The sequence below is a fragment of the Archocentrus centrarchus genome, chromosome 23, assembly GCF_007364275.1.
Source record: "Archocentrus centrarchus isolate MPI-CPG fArcCen1 chromosome 23, fArcCen1, whole genome shotgun sequence".
Classification (NCBI taxonomy): Eukaryota; Metazoa; Chordata; class Actinopteri; order Cichliformes; family Cichlidae; genus Archocentrus; species Archocentrus centrarchus.
In genome coordinates, this window is record NC_044368.1 from 24422777 (window position 1) to 24443151 (window position 20375).

The 20375-nt window shown below is 41.5% G+C and overlaps 3 protein-coding genes across 4 annotated transcripts; 1 reads left to right on the forward strand and 2 right to left on the reverse strand.

Annotated features, from left to right (window-relative positions):
* Positions 1-918: 918 nt before the first annotated feature.
* Positions 919-3648, reverse strand: LOC115773234 (beta-2-microglobulin-like). 2 transcript variants are annotated; one of them, XM_030719802.1, is made up of 4 exons: positions 3435-3648; positions 2791-3063; positions 2296-2332; positions 919-2194 (listed from the first exon to the last, which is right to left on the reverse strand). In XM_030719802.1, exons 1-3 carry the CDS (start codon positions 3502-3504, stop codon positions 2319-2321), a joined length of 357 nt encoding a protein of 118 aa, XP_030575662.1. In that variant the 5' UTR covers positions 3505-3648; the 3' UTR covers positions 919-2194; positions 2296-2318. The 2 variants fall into 2 exon arrangements, with proteins under 2 accessions (XP_030575662.1, XP_030575661.1); XM_030719801.1 differs by having other exon boundaries at positions 919-2207; positions 3435-3643.
* Positions 3649-6584: 2936 nt separating this feature from the next.
* On the reverse strand, positions 6585-8636 carry LOC115773457 (beta-2-microglobulin-like). The gene is made up of 3 exons (XM_030720200.1): positions 8479-8636; positions 7273-7548; positions 6585-7088 (listed from the first exon to the last, which is right to left on the reverse strand). Exons 1-3 carry the CDS (start codon positions 8540-8542, stop codon positions 7075-7077), a joined length of 354 nt encoding a protein of 117 aa, XP_030576060.1. The 5' UTR covers positions 8543-8636; the 3' UTR covers positions 6585-7074.
* A 4238-nt stretch (positions 8637-12874) lies between these two features.
* tmbim4 (transmembrane BAX inhibitor motif containing 4) lies at positions 12875-20294 on the forward strand. Its single transcript, XM_030720420.1, has 7 exons — positions 12875-13062; positions 13226-13334; positions 14060-14165; positions 15706-15739; positions 15816-15933; positions 17178-17223; positions 18687-20294. Exons 1-7 carry the CDS (start codon positions 12972-12974, stop codon positions 18891-18893), a joined length of 711 nt encoding a protein of 236 aa, XP_030576280.1. The 5' UTR covers positions 12875-12971; the 3' UTR covers positions 18894-20294.
* Positions 20295-20375: the final 81 nt, after the last annotated feature.

Sequence of the window (20375 nt, forward strand, 5' to 3'; positions counted from 1 at the left end):
AATGCCACTGGTCTATAAACAGCAAGACCAACAGAAAATCTACAAGATTTTGGTACACACAAAGAAGGATCTCAGCATCTTTAGAAAATACAGCTCACTCATCCTTGTCTTGCATACACTCACTGTGTGGTTTTGTAGTTCAGCCTGTTTTTGACTCCTCCACCATATCAACATCCTGTCCCAGAATAGACAAAATTCTGTCCTCTTCACTCTGATCACCATCTCTCTGCTGGAGTTTGGCCTCCAGCTTCCTCCTGTAGGCCTGTTGCACTGCCTCTGCTTCTGCCTTAGGTGGTGTACCATCCAGTTTAGCTTTTCCAAGTCCCCAAATCTGAAGGCTTTTTTTTAATTTTAGGACTCTGGGTCAGTAGTGGTCCTGGCATATTGCCTGTGCAACATACAGTCTGGGCTGGTAAAGTGTCAGATAAAATGTGCGCTACTCATTAAGCAGACAGTTGCAGTGAAAACTGTACATACTGTGTCTCGTGGATGTTTCACAAGAGCTGTTTCTGTTCTTGTGGTTAAATCTCTTCTGTTTGGATCAGAAAATTTCATTCAGCCCTACTGTTACTGATGCCATACAGCCATACTGATGTCTGACTTTAGAGCCAAATATCTCTAGTAAGGTGTCAGACTGTTCACCTTTTTAAAAATGCCTTTACGGTACATCTAACAGCAAAAAGCCAGTAAAGTGTAAAAGAGTAATACAATAATACACCCAAAATATACTAAACTATGCACAAAGACACTGCAATATCATAGTTTCATGTATGAATGATTCTCCTTGATTCATAAGGGAATCAAAATTAGATGCAGACATTTAGTGTTCAGGAAAAACTGTCCGTGTTTCATGTGAGCATTCCTGATGATTTTCAGAAATCGTTTACAGTTCAAATGAAGCTTCAAATGCACGCCAAGTTTACCGGTTAAATTATTTATTAAAATGACTCAACGATGGTGAATTTACATGGTATAGTTTTCTATGTCAGATTAAAACCTGAGCCAGCTGGTTAACTCATTAATGTTTCAGAAACAATATGATATGTTTGGAGTCATTCAGTTTCATAAAACTCAAAAGGAAAATTGTGTTTTAAGAAAATAAACTTTATAGTCAAACAAAAGTACACAAATTATAGACATACATTTATATTAATTACCTCATTGCAACAAAATGGAAATCTTTAAGGTTTCATAGATTTAACATCAAAAGCAACACAAACATCTAACTTTCACCACCATCACCACAAAGTTTTTTAAATCACGAGATCCATAAAGCAGTATTTTCTTAATAATAATGATGATGATGCGGCCCGATCACTGTAAATTTAGGCATTACTTCTGTGGACACCCACTCGAACTGACACCACCAAACACCAAAAATCACCATTAATGAAAATAATTTCCTATTTTCTTCATGTAGGTTTGAGAATTTGTGGAGGGAAATCTTTCACTTCTGTAACTATTTCACTTCATTTCTGTTCCATGGCTACACTGCACGCGTTGGTATGTGGAGCATTTGTGGAGTGCGTTACATATAATCACTGAAAGTGGCCTCGCACACCAGAAATCTATATCTTTAAGTCCTGAGAGCATATCTGTTTACAGAGAAATGCCTCACAAAATGTATTTGAAACCATCTACAGCAAATGACATTAGCATTTATTCTGCCACTGCCCTCAGCAGCTAGTTTATAGGAGTCTGTAGATGTTTGGGCTCGGGTCTAAAGTGAATTCAGTGGGCAGTAAGAAAGAGAGCTGCTGTGTGAATGCCAGCTCATTTAACTGAACCATGTTACACAAACTCTATTAATAAAACCATGAGTGCTTCAGAGTGCAGAACATCGCCTCTGACCCACAGCCTGTGCTAACAGTGTGACGCTTCACAAATGGGCCACATGTGTTACAGGTACAGTGTAGCCTTGTCTAAGGCACTTATGGCCACACGTTGCTGATGACAAACAGGGAAAAATGATATTTGAGCTAGGTGGCTACAATAAACTGAAACACAATGTTTCATTTTGATGACGACAGTCTGAGTTTGGGTGTCACTGTGTTCAAGCGTTCAATTGGCTCACTGTTTTTATCCAGGGAGCCAATCAGAGTGCAGTCTTTTAATTTTCTGAAGCTCAAATCTTTGTAGTCAAATCCACTGCTTTAGACAATTCCCAGATTCCAGAAATATTCCAAACTTCATCCTGTTGAGGAGACCTGTGGTTAACATATGAAGGATAAAAACATATCACTATAATGTAATCAGACCAGTGAAGTTGTGAATACATTAGGAATCCATACATACCTGAAGCAGTGTGCATGTAGAACTTACATATCTGGCTCTGAAAAGAGAAATGACAGTATTTTAAGGCTAGCTGATATGTTGTACACCTGGAGAGGCCATTTTTGTTTTGTGTATCATAGATGTTCTTCTGTAATGTGAATATGAGTACTGAACTGAGTATTGAGAGCTACTTGCATAAATGTTCAGTGTAATTGTTTTGTTGCTGAATAGTTTCCTTTGTTCACAATAAACAAAGAAAGAATAAAATGATGTTAAGGTAATAATATATGTGGTAAAGTAGCAGAAGGACAAATAAAGAGTAAATGTATAAAACTAAAAAATACAAACACAAGTACAACATTTAACAAGTGTTTTCTATTGTGTAGCAACATGTAAACCTTAAAAAACCTCACGCTGTAGTAACTGTGTACAACATGTTTACAAATACTGTCCAAAACACAACAGACAGTAGAGACCAACTGAAAACAGTAGAGACAAAGTGAAAACCACACATACCCCAAGCATATGCGTTCTTTTTCCCCAGGTGAGTCACTCTGCATCCGAACTCGTCTCCCTTGTTTGGGGTGAACGGCACGTGTTTGGTCATGTGATAGTGCCAGTTCTCTTCAAAGGCCAGGTCGGTCTGCTTGGCCTCAGGTATTTCTTTTCCATTCCTGAGCAGCTCGATGGTGATTTCAGGAGGATGGAATCCACTGACATGGCAGATGAGGGTGTTGTCTTTCCCATACTCTCCTGGGGCCCGAGTGTACACCTGAACCTTGGGTGCAGCTAACAAACAGAAACAGGTACTCACTTACAGACATAATAAAGACAAAACATACAAATGATGAAGCTCATCGACTCAGACTCCATCCACTATGTCTACATTAGCTGAATCACGGGATGATCTGCCAGTCTAACTACGTCATGTATAATAGCGCCAAAGTGCGGAGTATCGTAAGAGCGCCTTTAAGTCCTTTTAATACATGTTCAGCAGTGCAGTGTTATTAGTATGACATTGTTCCGCACTCCTCACACATTTTCTGCCTTTAAAGAAGAAGTTTTGGCGTTTCCTGGTCCCGGAAGCTTTACGGCCTCCTGTGAGCTAACACCATTTTGTAACGATACTTGAAAGTGCGGAGAAACAGCAGATCACTTACATTCTTTGGCCACGGACGGACCCGTGAGGAGCAGCAGAAGGAGGCAGACGGAGCATACAAGTGCCCTCATCGTTTCAGCCACGGATTGCCCCGGTACACCGAAAAAGTTGTTGTTTGAGTACGAGAGTAGACGACGTCGCCTCGCGATAAAGACCGAAAGTGAAACGTTTCACGTCGTGAGTGTTAGCGACGACATACCGGGACGTTCAGGCGGTGCTAATGCTAATTGGCAAACCATGGAAGGGTCAACCCGCCCACCAAAACGACTTTGGGCGTACCGTGTATGAAATACCAGCGTACATACCCAAGAAGGGAGCTTACGTATCTATAATTCTACCAGTAGAAAAATCAAGATGCACTGTTGCTAGGTGGAATTTACTCCGACATGTTCTGTGTGCTTTGTTGAAGTAATCCGCCATGTTTGAGATGCTGCCCGGACCGGTGCTCGGTGGTAGAGCGACACATGAACGGGTTTACGAAAGATTCGGTTAATAAATCATAACAGGCTGGTGTAGGCACGGGGACTACATGGAAATATGACTACAGAAGGGCACCAATATATTGATATTAAATATGTTTGTACAAACAAATATAAAGTCCTGGCTGAAAATGGAAACATGCATCTTTAAACTACATCTTTAATACTACAAATTATTATTTATTATAATCATCATCTTGAACACTTGTGATTTGGCAGCACTATATAAATAAAATGGAGTCTTTTGGTCATTATTTGGGTTTTTATTTTTCCATTTGTTATCCAAACTTTTTCCTTAAGTTTCCTGAAAGTTTCCTTTATTACAGCCTGACCTTTGTCTTTAAACTCATCACTCACAGGGAAGCATTTTTCCCACCTTTCTACCTGCACACTATAATTTCACTTTCTTCTTCTCTTTTCCATTAGTGCTCCATGACTCCGTCTTACATCATCACCACCTTCGCCCCTTCACCTGGAGGTCACAGAGGAACCGGGCAGCAGTGTATGCAGACTGTTGCTTTAGATTGGTTTGCTAACATAAACATGGTGGACTGATGCACACGTTCATCAGGTGTGTGTGCACCTGTGTGCAGGATGAGATCATTTCTCTGTAAATATTAGTGAGTGTCCTGCTGACCCGCTCTCAGCCGGGCTGTAACTGTCAGTACTTTGGTACTCTAGAGTTCATGACTGAGTGACTGCTAGATGCTCAGGTCCTGTGACTAGAACAAGCCCAAATAATTACCCCTCCACCACCATGCCTACCAGCTGGTGTGAGGTGTTCAATTTTTACCATAATTCATGCTGTGAATTATGGGTAAACATCTCCCCTTTGGTCAGGTGTCCGGAGGACGTTGTTCCAGAAGTACTGTGGTTTATTCAGAGGCGGTTCTGTGAACCTAAACTCTGCGGCCATTTTCTTTCTGGATAAAAAGCTCTCTCCCAGCAACCCGTACAATCAAGCCATACCAATTCAGCCTCTTTCTAACTGTACTGTAATGAACTTTGAAAACATGCTGAGTCCTGTAGCATCTTTGCAGTTTCCTGTCACAGTCCTGCACTGTTTGCACTTAGTTTTGCTGCATTAAACACCATTTGGGTCCAGGTTGGGTTGGACAGGTGTGATCCACCTGTTTGGAGTCCTGGGTTTCCACCTGTTTCCCATTAGCCTCATGAAGGACCAGCTCCATCACCCAGTCTTTGTCTACCCCATCCGAGTGGTAATCAGGCTCTCTTATGCCCCCCCCCCCCCCCCCCCCCCCCCCCCCCGAAAGTTCATCCCAGCATTTCAAAGTAAGGTACCATCTCATGTTCCCCTTCACTTCCTGGACTGTCTCTGTGGAATCTCTTTGGGACCAGCTTGGACTCTTTCCTCTCTCCCAGAGCCGTGTGACCACACCTGTCTCCCAGAGCATCCCTCGTATCAGTCTCTTACCTGTACAAGTTTCGTGATATTAGCACACCTGAATGCTCCAGACCTTCAAACGACCCAAATTTCTGCTTCATGGAGGTCATCGCACTTGCTGATCAGTTAATCAAGTGTTTTATTAGCAGCACCTTAACTTAACCTCTTAATAATTAAGGGGGTTATTTCTGGGATTTATAAAGATCTGCTGATGATAAATACCCATTCCACAGACTACGTCAGAGTAAAATGGGAAAGGGAATGTAATAGATCTGTATCTACAGACAAACGGTTAAACTTTATGAGTTTCAATGGAAATGTACAAATTCTCATATGTGGCAGGAGTTTAACTGGAAATGTCTTATTCATTTTTTTATAACACCAAAGCAAAAAGCACATTTTGATCCTGGAGATGTTGAGTATTGGAGGCTGTGCCAGCTGATCGCTGGCATATATTTTGGGAATGTCCAAAAATAAAACCATTTTGGGCAGAATTATAATTCATATACTCAATAATAAAATACCTTTACAATTTTTTCATTTATTTATGGGGAATTGTGATTTCCTGACTAGATCTGCCAATAAGTACTTATTTGCCATTTTTATATCAGCTTGTAAAAAAGCACTCACAAGACCCCCCCCCCCCCCAGTCTCTGATTGGATAGATGTTGTTAATGAGATTTATACCATAAGAAAATTTACTAATCTATGGTTTAAATGGGTCAGCTACATAAAACCATTAAAGCCAGATTGTGCAGAGGTATTGTATTAATAATCCTGTTATTATCCTGTTTGTCTTTGATCTGTTTATATTTAATTTCCTGTAGCCACCACTTATGTCCCAAATAAGCTAATTGTTTAGCATATATGTGTAATATATGCTAAAATATGTAATATTCTCTGTCCCGAATGTTTCAAAGTTTATATATAATTTGTAAAAATGAAAGGATAGAATATGGATATATTACTCCACCTTTTGTTTTTTGTGGTTCTTCTTCACAATAAAAAAAGAATTAAAAAAAAACGTAACCTCTTAATATTCATGGAAGCAGGTGAGGCTGTACTTCGTTTTGACGACTGTGTCCTTGGAAGAACTACGACACTGCAGGACTCACACCTGTGGAGCCCTGAGCCTCATTAACACACACACAGCTGTGTGGACCCTGCATTAGAGTGGAAGGGTAACATCCTTGTACTGATTCAAAACACAAATTCCTGTACAGCAGGAAACGTTCTGTGGCTTTTGTTAAAAATAATGAAGACATCATGAATCCTCCAAGAGGTATTTATTATTTTACATGTGTATAATTTATTCCACCAATTACCATCAGAGAAATTACTCAGGTATAAAACAGTGAGCGTTAAAACTTACCTATAACCAGTCATATGGAAACAATATTACAACAAAGTGAAAAACAGGCTTTAGTGATTAGAGCTGAACAAATGCACCGAATTTGCAGCATCAAAGGCAATCAAGCAAGAAGTGACACACTGAAAAAATTATTACTAAATGTCTATAAACTCAATCTCTACATCACCAACAATCATAACAAAATCCTAACTGACTGAAACATGATGAAAATGATTCTGTGAGAAGAAGAAAATCTGAGGATTATTTGAGCATGTGGATTGAACAGAGAATATCAGAACCAATCAGCAGCTGTGCTGATCACGTGTCACTCGTGTATGCTCCATTATTGGACTCCCTCCTGTGCAGCCTCTCCTAGGATCTCAGAAAGCTGGGCCTCCTCTGCTGCTTACATGTTTGACTCTGTGAAAAGACAATATTAATGTTGTTATTCATTTCATAGAAGACTCGAGTTAATTCACCACTGAAGCAGATTTAAATGTGTATGATCGCACATTTTATATATTTTTTATTAAGACCAAATGGGTGCTACATGACGTTTGTGTACAACTGTGTGCTGCACACATGTTGGCTGTGTTTAACTCACCCCATTTATAGATTTTAGGCTCGTTTGAACCATGAGTGACCTTGCACGTGTAGGACTCTCCTTCCTGTGGTGTGAAGCTCGCATGCTTGGTCAGATGAAAGTGCCAGTCCTGCTTGAAGACCAAGTCTGTCTGCTTGGCGTCGGGAATCTCCACGCCATTCTTCAGCAGTGTGATGGTGATGTCAGGGGGGTGGAAGCCACTCACGTGGCAGATGATGACGTTGTCCTTCCCATATTGTCCTGGATTCCGGCTGTACACCATAACCTTAGGTGCCGCTGAAGGAAACAACACAAGTTTTATCAAATTACTTTAAACCACCAAATCTGGACACTGTTATTCTTACTGGAGGAAATCTAAAGCATTCGTCAGTGTCCATGTGAGGAGCAGCCTGTGTGAGGCCATTCCTACAGCAACTATTTTACCTGACTTTATACAGACTATGAAAAGACTGAACACAGAAGTGAATGAGCACAGGTGTTAGCTTCTAGTCTTTGACTGGCCTCCTTCTACAAGGTGCACATGACCTGAAATGTATCGTTATCCCTAATGCCACAAATTTAATTCCTGATAAAATGCTTTGGTGCTTTCACTCTGAACTGTGTGAGTGTGAAACTGTCATTGACCATATCAGCAAACACAACTCAGTGAGCTCCAAATGTGAGAATAAATTAGAGACCATCAACACAAGGCTGCTGAGGCTGAACACACAGCCATACTGAGCAGACAGACACTTTCAGACTAACTCAGTGGTGGAGCGTTCTGATTAACTAACATTGCAGCCAGTGGGGGGCGCTGTCACAACAAGCTCAGTATTTACAGGAAATCGAAAGTGAATCCAAAATGCTGAGGGGACTTCCATCCAGTTAAAAACATCATAGACATGTTTTCTATAGTTTGGACTGTAATATAAAGTGTTGATACAGCCGTGGACTTCCTGTGGACTGAACTTGTCATCGATGGATAATAAATAAATAAATAAATAAATAAAGCTTTGTGTTCCTCGAAAACGCCTCACTGCCCGCCTGTTCCCTCTACGCTGAAAAACGCATGAAAACATCAGAAAACTTCGAGCCGAGTCAAACCGTGATCACAGGTACACAGAGCCGTGACGGAGAAAGACCTTTGACCTGAAGAACTGACCCTAACACTTGTCAGTAAACTGTCAACACACACAGCCAACAATATAAGATTTAAAAAGTACTTACAGTATTTAGACTCCACTGTGCAGTAGATAACTGCAATGACCGCCAGGCAGAGCGCAGCCTTCATGTTGTCTGTGGGATCAGAAACCTGAGAGTGTGACTGTGAGACCGTCCGTGTCCTGTGGCGCAGCGAAACTAAAGGGAAACTGCAGCGCACGTCCGTATAAGCCAGCGCGCTAAGACAGCCCACTGCTTCACACCGGCCAATCACCAATTCTCTCAGGCTGTTACCAGGTAAAATACCAGTACACAGGTTCTGTTCATTGGGGACGGGCTTTTGTGGAACCACCCTGGAAACTCCCTGAAATTTTATCTCCATGGAACTACATCATCATAATAATAGCAATAATAGTAAAGACATATTCAGTCCCCTCTATTATTCTTTCTACCATTATTTTTTCTTGTGAGCCTCGATTTTTCTTAATTTCTTCACATTTAAAAACCATGTAAGGATCATCAAGAAGAACGCAGTGCGTACTGTAATGGAAAATCAGCTAAACAACCTTTCCCTTCCTTAGCATGTGCAGAATTACTGCTTTTGCCTCGTACCATCATGTTTTTCAGAGATCAACTTAAAGTACAGGTTAAGCAAATACAGCAGGGGTACTGTGTGGGCTGTGTAAACAGGCTGTGTGTGTGTGTGTGTGTGAGCTCACACAGCAGCCACAGTCGTAGAGTTTAGCTGTCAGACTGCTGTTCTGTCCCCGTTTGGCCAAACAGAATTAATAATTTTGTCTTGACCTTTGACTCCTACTGCCAGTCGTGTGTTGGTGATTTTTGTATTAAAGCTGCTAAAATCTTTAATGGCTCTTTGTGATATTTTTATTTGGAAAGGTATATTCCACCACTTCTCAACGACAAATAATACTGGTCACTCAACTGACAATAATTTGTTGGCAAACGTTGTTCATTTCACAACTGAGATTTCTCACTCAAACACCCGTGACCTCGGTATGGAAGAGAGATTGTGGTAAATGTGTTTTCAGTAGGAGTTCAGGTTCATTAGTCTCCTTCATTAATAGTCTGAGGACGATCTGCAGGATATGAGCCACAATCAAGAAACAGAAGCAAGAGAAACAATGAATCCATAATTTGATAATCACTGAAACAGTAATAAATGAGTTTTACCCCATAAATGTAAGTACATCTTAAGGTAAGGTGTGCTTTAGCCTTCTTCTCTCAGCAGCAGTGAATACCAAATTCTGATATGAAGTGAACTCTGTTCCTGACAGCATGTCAGTGTTATTATAATTTACTGTTCTGATGCACTTAGTTTCACTTTGTTTCCACAGCAGGGTTGCTCCTGTCAGTTTAGTTCTTACTGTTTGGTTTCATTTTCATTAACTTCAGTGTTAGTTTTCGGTTCATTATTATTTATAATAGGGAGGGTATTCATCTGGGTCACAGTTTTAGATGTGCAGGCCATACAACAGTTGTTGAAGTCATTTGGCTTCATCTGTGCTTCTGGAAATTGTATCAAAAGGTCTGATGAAAAAAGTAAAAGAATCCAATCAAATCACAGCCAGATCAGAAGAGGAGGTCTGCCGTAGCTTAGCTGTGACTGTGATAAGAGCCAAACCCATGAGAGGAATATCCAGACAAAAGAATGTGGAGAGCATCTGTTAGTCTGGGGATAGTGGGAGCACAACAGCTAGATGGGGAATCAGAGAATTCAAATAGTCCCTAAGCCGAGTCAAGCTAACTGAAACACTGAGGCACTTAGTGCGGGTATAAAACACGCAGCAGTGCACTGAGAGGGCAGCGTAACGACACTTTGCAAAGATTAATTAAACAGAGAGAAATGTAAAAAACTGAAGCAGCTGGGGAGTAGAAAAGCTGTGGACAGAATCATATCAGTAAAAGGCAAATGAATGTTAAAGGTGTATAATGGGCACAAAAACAGATTGATATGGAGGAGCTTATGATTTGCATGTGCGCTGTGGGGAAAGTAGTTATTTGGCTGCGCAAAACAAGAGAGGGGACATTAGAACACAGGCAAGCTGATAGGAAAGAGTTACCAAACGGTGTATATATTGTGTTTATGAGGTATGTGTAAAGGAGTAAAATCCAAGGCCACTGACAAGCTACAGTGGTATGTAAACAAAGGGACAAAGTGTGAGTTTCTGTGTGTGCAAGTAGCAGCCAGATGAGCTGACTGATCTTTTTAGTCCAATTCAATTTTATTTATTTAGCACCAAATCACAACAACAGTCACCTCAAGGAGCTTTATATTGTAAAGACCCTACAATAATAATAAAGAGACCCCCCCCCCCCCCCCACATTAGCAAGTACTTAGTGACAGTGGGAAAGAAAAACTCCTTTTTAACAGGAAGAACAGGGAGGGGCAACCATGTGCCATTATTGGTTGGGGTGAAGGGAGGGAGAGAAGACAAAACACACACTTTGGAAGCAAGACAGAGATTAATAATAACTAATGATTAAATGCAGAGTGTGGTATAAACACATGGAGGGTGTCTGTCTCCTGAATCCAAGCTGGGAGCTGGTTCCACAGAAGAGGGGCCTGAAAGCTGAAGGCTCTGCCTCCCATTCTACTCTTAAGTATCCGAGGAACCACAAGTAAGCCAGCAGTCTGAGAGCGAAGTGCTCTGTTGGGGTGATATGGTACTATGAGGTCTTTGAGATAAGATTGATCATTTTTAATAAGATTGAAGCATCAATGATTGGAAAGACTTCTTTGAACAGTCTAGTAGGAATGGGATCTAACAAACATGTTGCTGGTTTGGAGGAAGTAACTATTGAAGTTAACTCTGAAAGATCAACTGGAGCCAAAGAGTCTAAACAAATACCAGCAGTGCTGAAAGCAGCCGAACATGAAGATAAATCTTTGAGATGGTTATGAATAATTTTTTCTCTAATGTCTAAAATTTTATTTGTAAAGAAATCCATGAAGTCACTACTAGTTAAAGTGAAAGGAATACTCGGCTCTACAGAGCTCTGACTCTTTGTCAGCCTGGCTACAGTGCTGAAAACAAACCTGGGGTTGTTCTTATTTTCTTCAATTAATGATGAATAGTAAGATGTCCTAGCTTTACGGAGGGCTTTTTTATAGAGCAACAAACTCTTTTTCCAGGCTAAATGAGCATCTTCTAATTTAGTGAGACGCCATTCCCTCTCCAGCTTTCGGGTTATCTGCTTTAAGCTGTGCGTTTGTGAATTATACCACGGAGTCAGGCACTTCTGATTTGAAGCTTTCCTTTTCAGAGGAGCCACAGTATCCAAAGTTATATGCAGTGAGGATGTAAAACTATTGACGAGATAATCGACCTCACTGGGAGCAGAGTTTAGGTAGCTGCTCTGCACTGTGTTGGCACTGAAGAGCATAACAATGAAGGAATTAGATCCTTAAACTTAGTTACAGCACTTTCACAAAGACTTCTACTGTAATAAAACTTATTCCCCACTGCTGTGTAATCCATTAAAGGAAATGTAAATGTTACTAAGAAATGATCAGACAGGAGGGGGCTTTCAGGGAATACTGTTAAGTCTTCAGTTTCTATGCCATATGTCAGGACAAGATCCAGAGTATGATTAAAAAGCTAATTGAGTTACTAAACAGGAACAGTGTCAGTTTTGTGACTGAAAGTTGTGAACTGGAATATTTTTGCAGGTGCTCTTATGACATATGTATTTGTAAGCGTTTCCCTTTCATGAGGACAATATTTAAATAAGTTGTGCAAATGTGAATGACAAAGTCTGTGGCACACAATTTACTGCAAAAGGCGCAAAATCTACTCAGTACATCAGTGACGACTTTGTTCTTCGGGACGTTCCAGTCGTACTGCTATGGCTGATGTTTGTTCATGGCTCTCGTCTGTGTCTCATCAATCTGCTGCACTATTAATAATCTCCTCTTCTTGTCTTCTGTTCAGATGCAGCTTTAGTACTAATTATCTCACATAACTACAGTGCAAGCAACCGGCTGGATTTACTTTACTTGAAGCACTGCTGCGCCCCTAGTGGAGAATGTGAGGGTGACATTAGGGGGGGTGATACTGTAGATACTGTAGATAAGTGGGACAGGGTGGTCAAATTAGAATCATCAGTTAACATAATCTCATGCATGTCTTGGACAGTGGGGGGAGTCAGAGTACACACAAAGAACCCCACAGACCTGCTACAGTGCTAAACCCTAACCCGTGAACCAAAGGGAAGACACACAGTATTAAACAAAGGTGGGTCAAAGCGAGGCAGCAAAGACGGGAAGAAGTCATATTTTGTAGGTTAAGAACAGGTCACATTAAATACAGCTATGCAACTCCTGGAAAAACACAACATGGGACCAAGTGAAACAGAAAATGCACCGGTGTGTGTTGGAGCATAAAAATGTTTGCGGCAGGAGTGCCCAGCAGGGGGCGGTAATGTATTTTGGTTGACCACCGAAGAAGAATCAGAGGCACTCTGACAGCAACAGCAGAAGAAGCCGTAAAGAAAAAATACGTTTCTGGAGCTAGCTGAGGAAACGCCGGGTTAACACGATGAGTAGTGAAAAATACCCACGGTCTTCTATTGAAGACGACTTTAACTACGGTACGAATGTGGCTACAGCCAGTGTCCAGATACGGATGGGTAAGTAAAGCAATGTTTGTGTCGTAGGGCTGACGCAGCCTGGCTAACCTAGCTAACACTAGTTAATGCTAGTTACTGTGGAAATCTAAATGTGTCTGCTGTACCCTTACCACTAAGCTATCACTGCTTTCTTCGATTAAAGAGCTGTGTCTTTGTTGATTAGATTTCTTAAGGAAGGTGTACACCCTCCTGAGCTTGCAGGTCATCTTGACGACTGCCACCTCTGCCGTCTTCATGTTTTCTCAGACCATCAGAGATTTTATCCTCGCAAGGTGAGAACTGGCTGGTTAACATGTAACCAGACGGTGCAGTTTATTCATTTTAAAGGACAGGAGTACCTCGTCTTCTCTCATGAGAAGCTGAAGTTACGCTATTTCCCGCAGCTTCTTGTCCGTTTTGTTTTCATCGTCCAAGAACCAGTATGTTGGTAGTAATGGTTATGCCCTCGGTCACCACTTCCTGTAGTTAAATAAATGAGGAGTCAAAGAAAGCAGCAGTTAGAGGCAGAGAGGAGGAGATGCTGAAAGCATATTATAAAAAAAATAAAGCTGGCTGAGAAAAAGGGACAAAAGATTAGTGATACCTGTGGTGGTGAAAAACAGCAAATAGGTGCAGCAATTTATTGAAGCATACAAACATAAAACAGGGCAAAAACAGTTTGTACACTTTTAATGAGACTGAAAGTCAATATCAACATAGTCCTGGATGTTTAAGGTGCTGTCGTGCTCGCTTAAACTTTCGTTGACAAGAGTCAAAAATGGTGCTTGCACATCAGTGTGTACACTGCACTCAGTCAGCAATGATCATGCTGAAGCCAAAATTTAAAGAGAGGAGTGGCATCATAAAATGATGTACTGTGTCCTTAGAATAACACCAACAAGCCACCCAAGAGAAGTGGCGTACCATGCTGTTCATTAGTTGTCCAAATCCTTTATGCATAATTTCTATGGAGCTGTGTTTGCCATATTATCTCACAGTGATGTGGTTTCTCCCTCAGTCCCGCGGTGGTTTTGGTTTCATCTCTGCTCTCTCTGGCTCTTCTGCTGGCCCTAGCTGTGTACAGGCACCAACATCCAGCAAACCTCTACCTGCTGTTCACATTTGTAAGCTTCTTTTGTTTTCAGTCTCTTAAATATATATGTTTTTAAATTAAATGAATTTAAATAGCAATTGCCAGAATTGTTGTCAGTGACTGCCCCGGGATAATAATGAGGTGGTGTGTCTCAGTGAGCCCAGTCAAAGAATACGCATGGTCTAATTCTCACTCCTGTGATAGTCAGATAAAGGCTATAAACAAACTGATTTATAAGAATCTAATTTTTTTACATTAGCTGACCATGAATTCCGATGCAGCGGTGAAAAGGATGCTGGCACTGAACTCCAGAGCAGTGGAGATGTGTTGGTGAACCACACGTCTGTGTTTGGCAGTTGCCAGGAGAACTAGTCTGACTGCACTGTGCCAAGTCTGTTCCTGACATATGGCAGAGAAACTGAAGACCTAACAGTATTCCCTGAAAGCCCCCTCCTGTCTGATCATTTCTTAGTAACATTTACATTTCCTTTAATGGATTACACAGCAGTGGGGAATAAGTTTTATTACAGTAGAAGTCTTTGTGAAAGTGCTGTAACTAAGTTTAAGGATCTAATTCCTTCATTATTATGCTCTTCAGTGCCAACACAGTGCAGAGCAGCTACCTAAACTCTGCTCCCAGTGAGGTCGATTATCTCGTCAATAGTTTTACATCCTCACTGCGTATAACTTTGGATACTGTGGCTCCTCTGAAAAGGAAAGCTTCAAATCAGAAGTGCCTGACTCCGTGGTATAATTCACAAATGCACAGCTTAAAGCAGATAACCCGAAAGCTGGAGAGGGAATGGCGTCTCACTAAATTAGAAGATGCTCATTTAGCCTGGAAAAAGAGTTTGTTGCTCTATCAAAAAGCCCTCCATAAAGCTAGGACATCTTACTATTCATCATTAATTGAAGAAAATAAGAACAACCCCAGGTTTGTTTTCAGCACTGTAGCCAGGCTGACAAAGAGTCAGAGCTCTGTAGAGCCGAGTATTCCTTTCACTTTAACTAGTAGTGACTTCATGGATTTCTTTACAAATAAAATTTTAGACATTAGAGAAAAAATTATTCATAACCATCTCAAAGATTTATCTTCATGTTCGGCTGCTTTCAGCACTGCTGGTATTTGTTTAGACTCTTTGGCTCCAGTTGATCTTTCAGAGTTAACTTCAATAGTTACTTCCTCCAAACCAGCAACATGTTTGTTAGATCCCATTCCTACTAGACTGTTCAAAGAAGTCTTTCCAATTATTGATGCTTCAATCTTAAAAATGATCAATCAGTCTTTATTAGTTGGCTATGTATCAGCGTCTGACCTCACAGATGTGCTTCTGGAAGAATGGTCAGAAATTCCCATAAAAACTCCTAAACCTGTGGAAAGACTTCCCAGAAGAGCTGACGCTGTTACAGCTGCAAAGGGTGGACCCACATCACATTAAAGCCTCTGGATTAAGGTGTTACTCAGGTTCATGTATGTGTGAAGGCAGATGAGTGAATGCTGTTGGTAGTGTAGTGTATGTCCTAAATGTTTGTGTGCCAGTGCAGCTAATGTGTTGTTGTGATGTTTGCAGACTCTGTTGGAGGCACTTTCTGTGGCCACAGCTCGTAAGTCTTTTTTTCTTTTTTCTTAGTTTCCACTCTTTCAGTCTAAGGGTGTAATGGCCTTTTTTCCTCTCTACAGTGACCTTCTATGAATACTCCACAATACTGCAAGCTTTGTTTCTCACCTGTGCTGTGTTCACTGGATTAACAGCCTACACCTTCCAATCTAAGAGAGATTTCAGCAAAATGGGAGCAGGGTGAGTGCTGTGCTTCGGAGTGGTAGGACTCCTAAAACGTGTTATCTGATCGCACAGGAAGTCTGATCTGCTAGCCTGAAGTATATGAATTAGGGGTGGGACTCGATTAAAAAAATTAATCGCATTAATTAGAAGCTTTGTAATTAATTAATTGAAATTAATCACATTTTAATCACATTTAAATATTTAACATGATAAATATTAATTTAAGTTTGGTTGATGAATGAATCAATATACATAAGCTTAAACTTCAAAATTTAGTTTATTTTCCCACCAGTCTACTACACAGACCAATGAAGGGTGGAAGTGCTCCTGTGATAAGCAAACTCCTGAAATTAAAGTTAATCATCATAACTGGATAGTTTTATTCAACATTAATGTCTCACTTAATATAGTTGGAAATTAGTCATTCTCTCAGCTGTATTCCTTGATGTTGAAATGTGTCATGCTTGTTTTAACAGCTTATTTTCAATAAAAGACTTAAAATTAAACCACAAAAAGGAGCAAAAGTTTGTTCTCTGTTTAACCAGCTGCTTTTACACAGCTGTGCTTCGCACTGTCACGACATGAGCTACGCAGAGGTGAGGGCAGGCGACGCTGATATGAAGGCTCGCTGCTCACTTCCGGCCTTTGCGATCTTCTTGGGCCGGTCCTTCGAAGGATGCGGCCCCTGAGTTTGGACATTGTGCGTCGATATAATCTGTATGCCTGGAACTCGTGCACTGAGAAATGTTCCACGGTGCAAAGTGCGATTAACATGCGTTAAAAATTTTAATTCGTTATTTTCCCCGTAATTAATTAATTGAAATTAACGCGTTAAAGTCCCACCCCTAATATCACATCCTTCAGCACGGTGGCATGGTGGTTAGCACTGCTGCCTCACAGCTAGAAGGACATCTAGAAGGTCTGGGTTTGAATCCAGCTTGGCCCAGGGTTTTCTGTGTGGAGTTTGCATGATCTCCCCGTGTCTGTGTGGGTTTCCTCCCACAGTCCAAAGACATGCAGTTACTGGGGTTAGGTTAATGGGTCACTCTAAATTGCCCATAGGTGTGAATGTGAGTATGGATGGTTGTCTGATGGGTGGTTTTGGAAGGTTACAACAACATGAGATGCCTTCTATCTGAAGTTGGAGAGGTATAAGAGTGCGAGCGCTGTAATGTTGTCCTAAAAGTTGGCAGCTCAGAGAAAACAAACTGTACTGAAGAGTTTCTTTGCTGAGCATCTGATCTGTTTTGACCTTGCAGGCTTTTCTCCTGCCTGTGGATCCTCATCATTGCAACCTTCATGAGGGTGAGTGGAGCTGCCTGATATCAATGTGTCTGTCATAAATGTATGGCATAACTAAGTAGTTACAAAGGCCACGGGCTTAAAGAAATGGACAGAAAAAGAAAGAGCACTGCATTGGTGCTCCAAGCATTCCAGTGATCAGAAGGTGGGTGGTCTGCTTGGGTAACATACTGAACCCCAAATTTGCCCTGATAAATTCAGTGTGTGTCACAGACAAAGCATTGTGTACATAGAATAAAGTGCTTTATGAATGGGTAAATGTGACTTTAAAGTTGTGGGGTCAGGTTAATCATACTGCGGATAATTCCAACCTTCATCACAATGATGGCAATAGCTCAGTTGGGGGAAGTGGTGCATTGACCCTGGCTATGGATGCTACAACAGCAGCAGGGTTAGCCATGTCAGGTGGATAATGTTTGCTGCGGGATGATTTTATGTATTTTGGTCCCTCTTTGATCCTGCAGGCCTCAATAGGAGGGGCTAGCCCAGTGGGTTTAAACCTTTCACACTCTGCTTTGAGACCCTGAGGAGGGGTTCAGTTTATTAGGACATGGTTGGCTTTGTTAAGATATTTGGGCAATTCTTCTATTATTCTTCTGAACCATGTAGTTGATGTGTTTGTCCCTGGTGATGTTGCCCCCATTCTTCCTATAGCCTACATTTAGCTCGCTGGTTTTCTTGGCAGTGAGACTGAGGTTCCTCCAATACCATCCCTGCAAAGAAGTCTTACCATTAATTAAAGTTAATAATCAGGCCCCATCTTATCTCAAAGACCTCATAGTCCCATATCACCCCAACAGAGCACTTCGCTCTCAGACTACTGGCTTACTTGTGGTTCCTAGGATACTTAAGAGTAGAATGGGAGGCAGAGCCTTCAGCTTTCAGGCCCCTCTTCTGTGGAACCAGCTCCCAGCTTGGATTCAGGAGACAGACACCCTCTCTATTTTTAAGATTAGGTTAAAACTTTCCTTTATGATCAAGCTTATAGTTAGGGCTGGATCAGGTGACCCTGAACCCTCCCTTAGTTATGCTGCTATAGGCCTAGTCTGCTGGGGGGTTCCCATAATGCACTGTTTCTTTTCACTCACCTCTTTTAACACTGTTTATACACAACTACTATATTTAATCATTATCAATTATTAAACTCTGGCTCTCTCTCCTATGATTTGCTTTTGTCCTGTCTCTACTCTCTTTACTTCTCACCCCAGCTGGTCATGGTAGACAGCTGCCCCTCCCTGAGCCTGGTCCTGCTGGAGGCTTCTTCCTGTTAACAGTTTTTCCCTCCCACTGTTGGTCGTGTGGATGTTGGGTTTCTCTGTATTATTGTAGGGCCAAATGTGACCTTTTAGTGTTGAAGACTACAGTGACAGTTTCCAAACTAGCCTTCCCCTCTGCTCTGCTCCTTTTCCCTCAGATGACACATGTATCCAGCCTTGAATTCCCTTTTCGCTCTGTTCTGTTTCCAGTTCGTCTTTCACAGTGACAGCACTGATCTCCTCCTGGCTGGAGCTGGGGCCTTGGTCTTCTGTGGCTTCATCATCTATGACACCAGCCTGCTGATGAAGCAGCTCTCTCCTGAAGAGCACATCTTGGCCTCCATTAACCTCTACCTGGACATTGTGAACCTCTTCCTGCACATTCTCCGTGTCCTCGACTCGATGAAAAAACACTGAGCGCTGCAGTGTGACAAACTGCAGCGCTCAGCTTCTGCCAGCTCTAATAGCATAGCTGAAACCCTGCGACTTGCCTGTGTTGTGATTAATTTATACTCATGTGAGTGTTGGTGTCTTGAAGTTCACCAAAAATGAGATTGTTGAACTGAATTTTTGTAACTGTCAAAAAGAATGTGTACTTCGTATACTTTCCATCTGCTGTTTGTTTGAACCCCCGATGACCCTGCAGTTCATTGACGTTCATCAATATCAGTGAGTTTTTCTGTGTCCTGAAACCAAAAATTTCTCATCGTCTTACGAGACAGCTCAGTGACGTAAAGGGAGGCCCATTAGCACCCCAGCTGGCCTGAGGCAGTTCTGCTTTTTAAATCCCAGTCATTCCTGTTTTTCCACTTCATGCAGTTTGTTAGGATGAGGACATTGCTGTCTCAGAAGAGGCCAAATGCAGCGCTCGTTCACAAACCATGTGCGTGCCCGAATTTGAGTGTAAATTGCACATATGCATGAATGTGATTCAATATTTTCTTCCCTCGATTTATTTGGACTATGAACAAATTCAGAACTGTTAGAAAATGTCAACACATCTTTAAAAGATAATGACATAAAATGTAAACTTTAGTAGAGAACATACAGTGAATGCTTTGGGTGGCACAGTGAGCTCACATTAAGTGAGTTCCTGGTTTGAAGTCATGAGCCCCTCCCTGTGTGAAGAAGTGATTGCCCCCTTTGTTAAATCATGAACTTACTGTGATTAACTGTATTTTTTTTTAAAAAGTTGAGCTCCGTTTCACTAATTACACCCAGGCCTGGTTACTGCCACATCTGTTCAATCAAGAATCACTTAAATCAAGCCTGACAGACTAAAAGAGCTCAGAAAGAAACTCGAAACCAGACGAGAAACAAAGCTGCTTATCCAGCAGACGGTGCTGACAGTAGTGGACCTTCCCAGGTGAGGCCAGCCCCCCAAAACTATTCCAAGAGACATAAATGACACATCAAGGAGGTCCCACCCCCTCCCAGAACATGTAAAGAACTGCAGACCTCACTTACCCCAGTTAAGGTCAGAGTTCACGATTCAACAATCAGAGACTGGACAAAAATGGCCTCCAAGGAGAAAAGCACTGCTGACCAACAAGAACTCACAGGCTCGTCTCAGTTTGCCACAAAACATCTTGGTGATCCTTGAGGAAAATATTCTGTGGACTGATGAGTTTACATTTTATTTACATTACATTAACAGAGCGGGATTTATAAAAGGATCAGACCAACAGTCAGACGTGGTGGTGTGATGGTCTGGGGCTGCTTCATGACCTGGATGACCTGCTGTAACTGATGGGACTGTGAATTCTGCTCTCTACCAGAAAATCCTGAAGGAGAATGTCCGGCCATCAGTTCATGCTCTGAGGCTCAAGGGCACTTGGGTTATGCAGCAGAACAATGACCTGAAACAGCAGCAAGTCCACCTCTGAATGACTCCAAAAA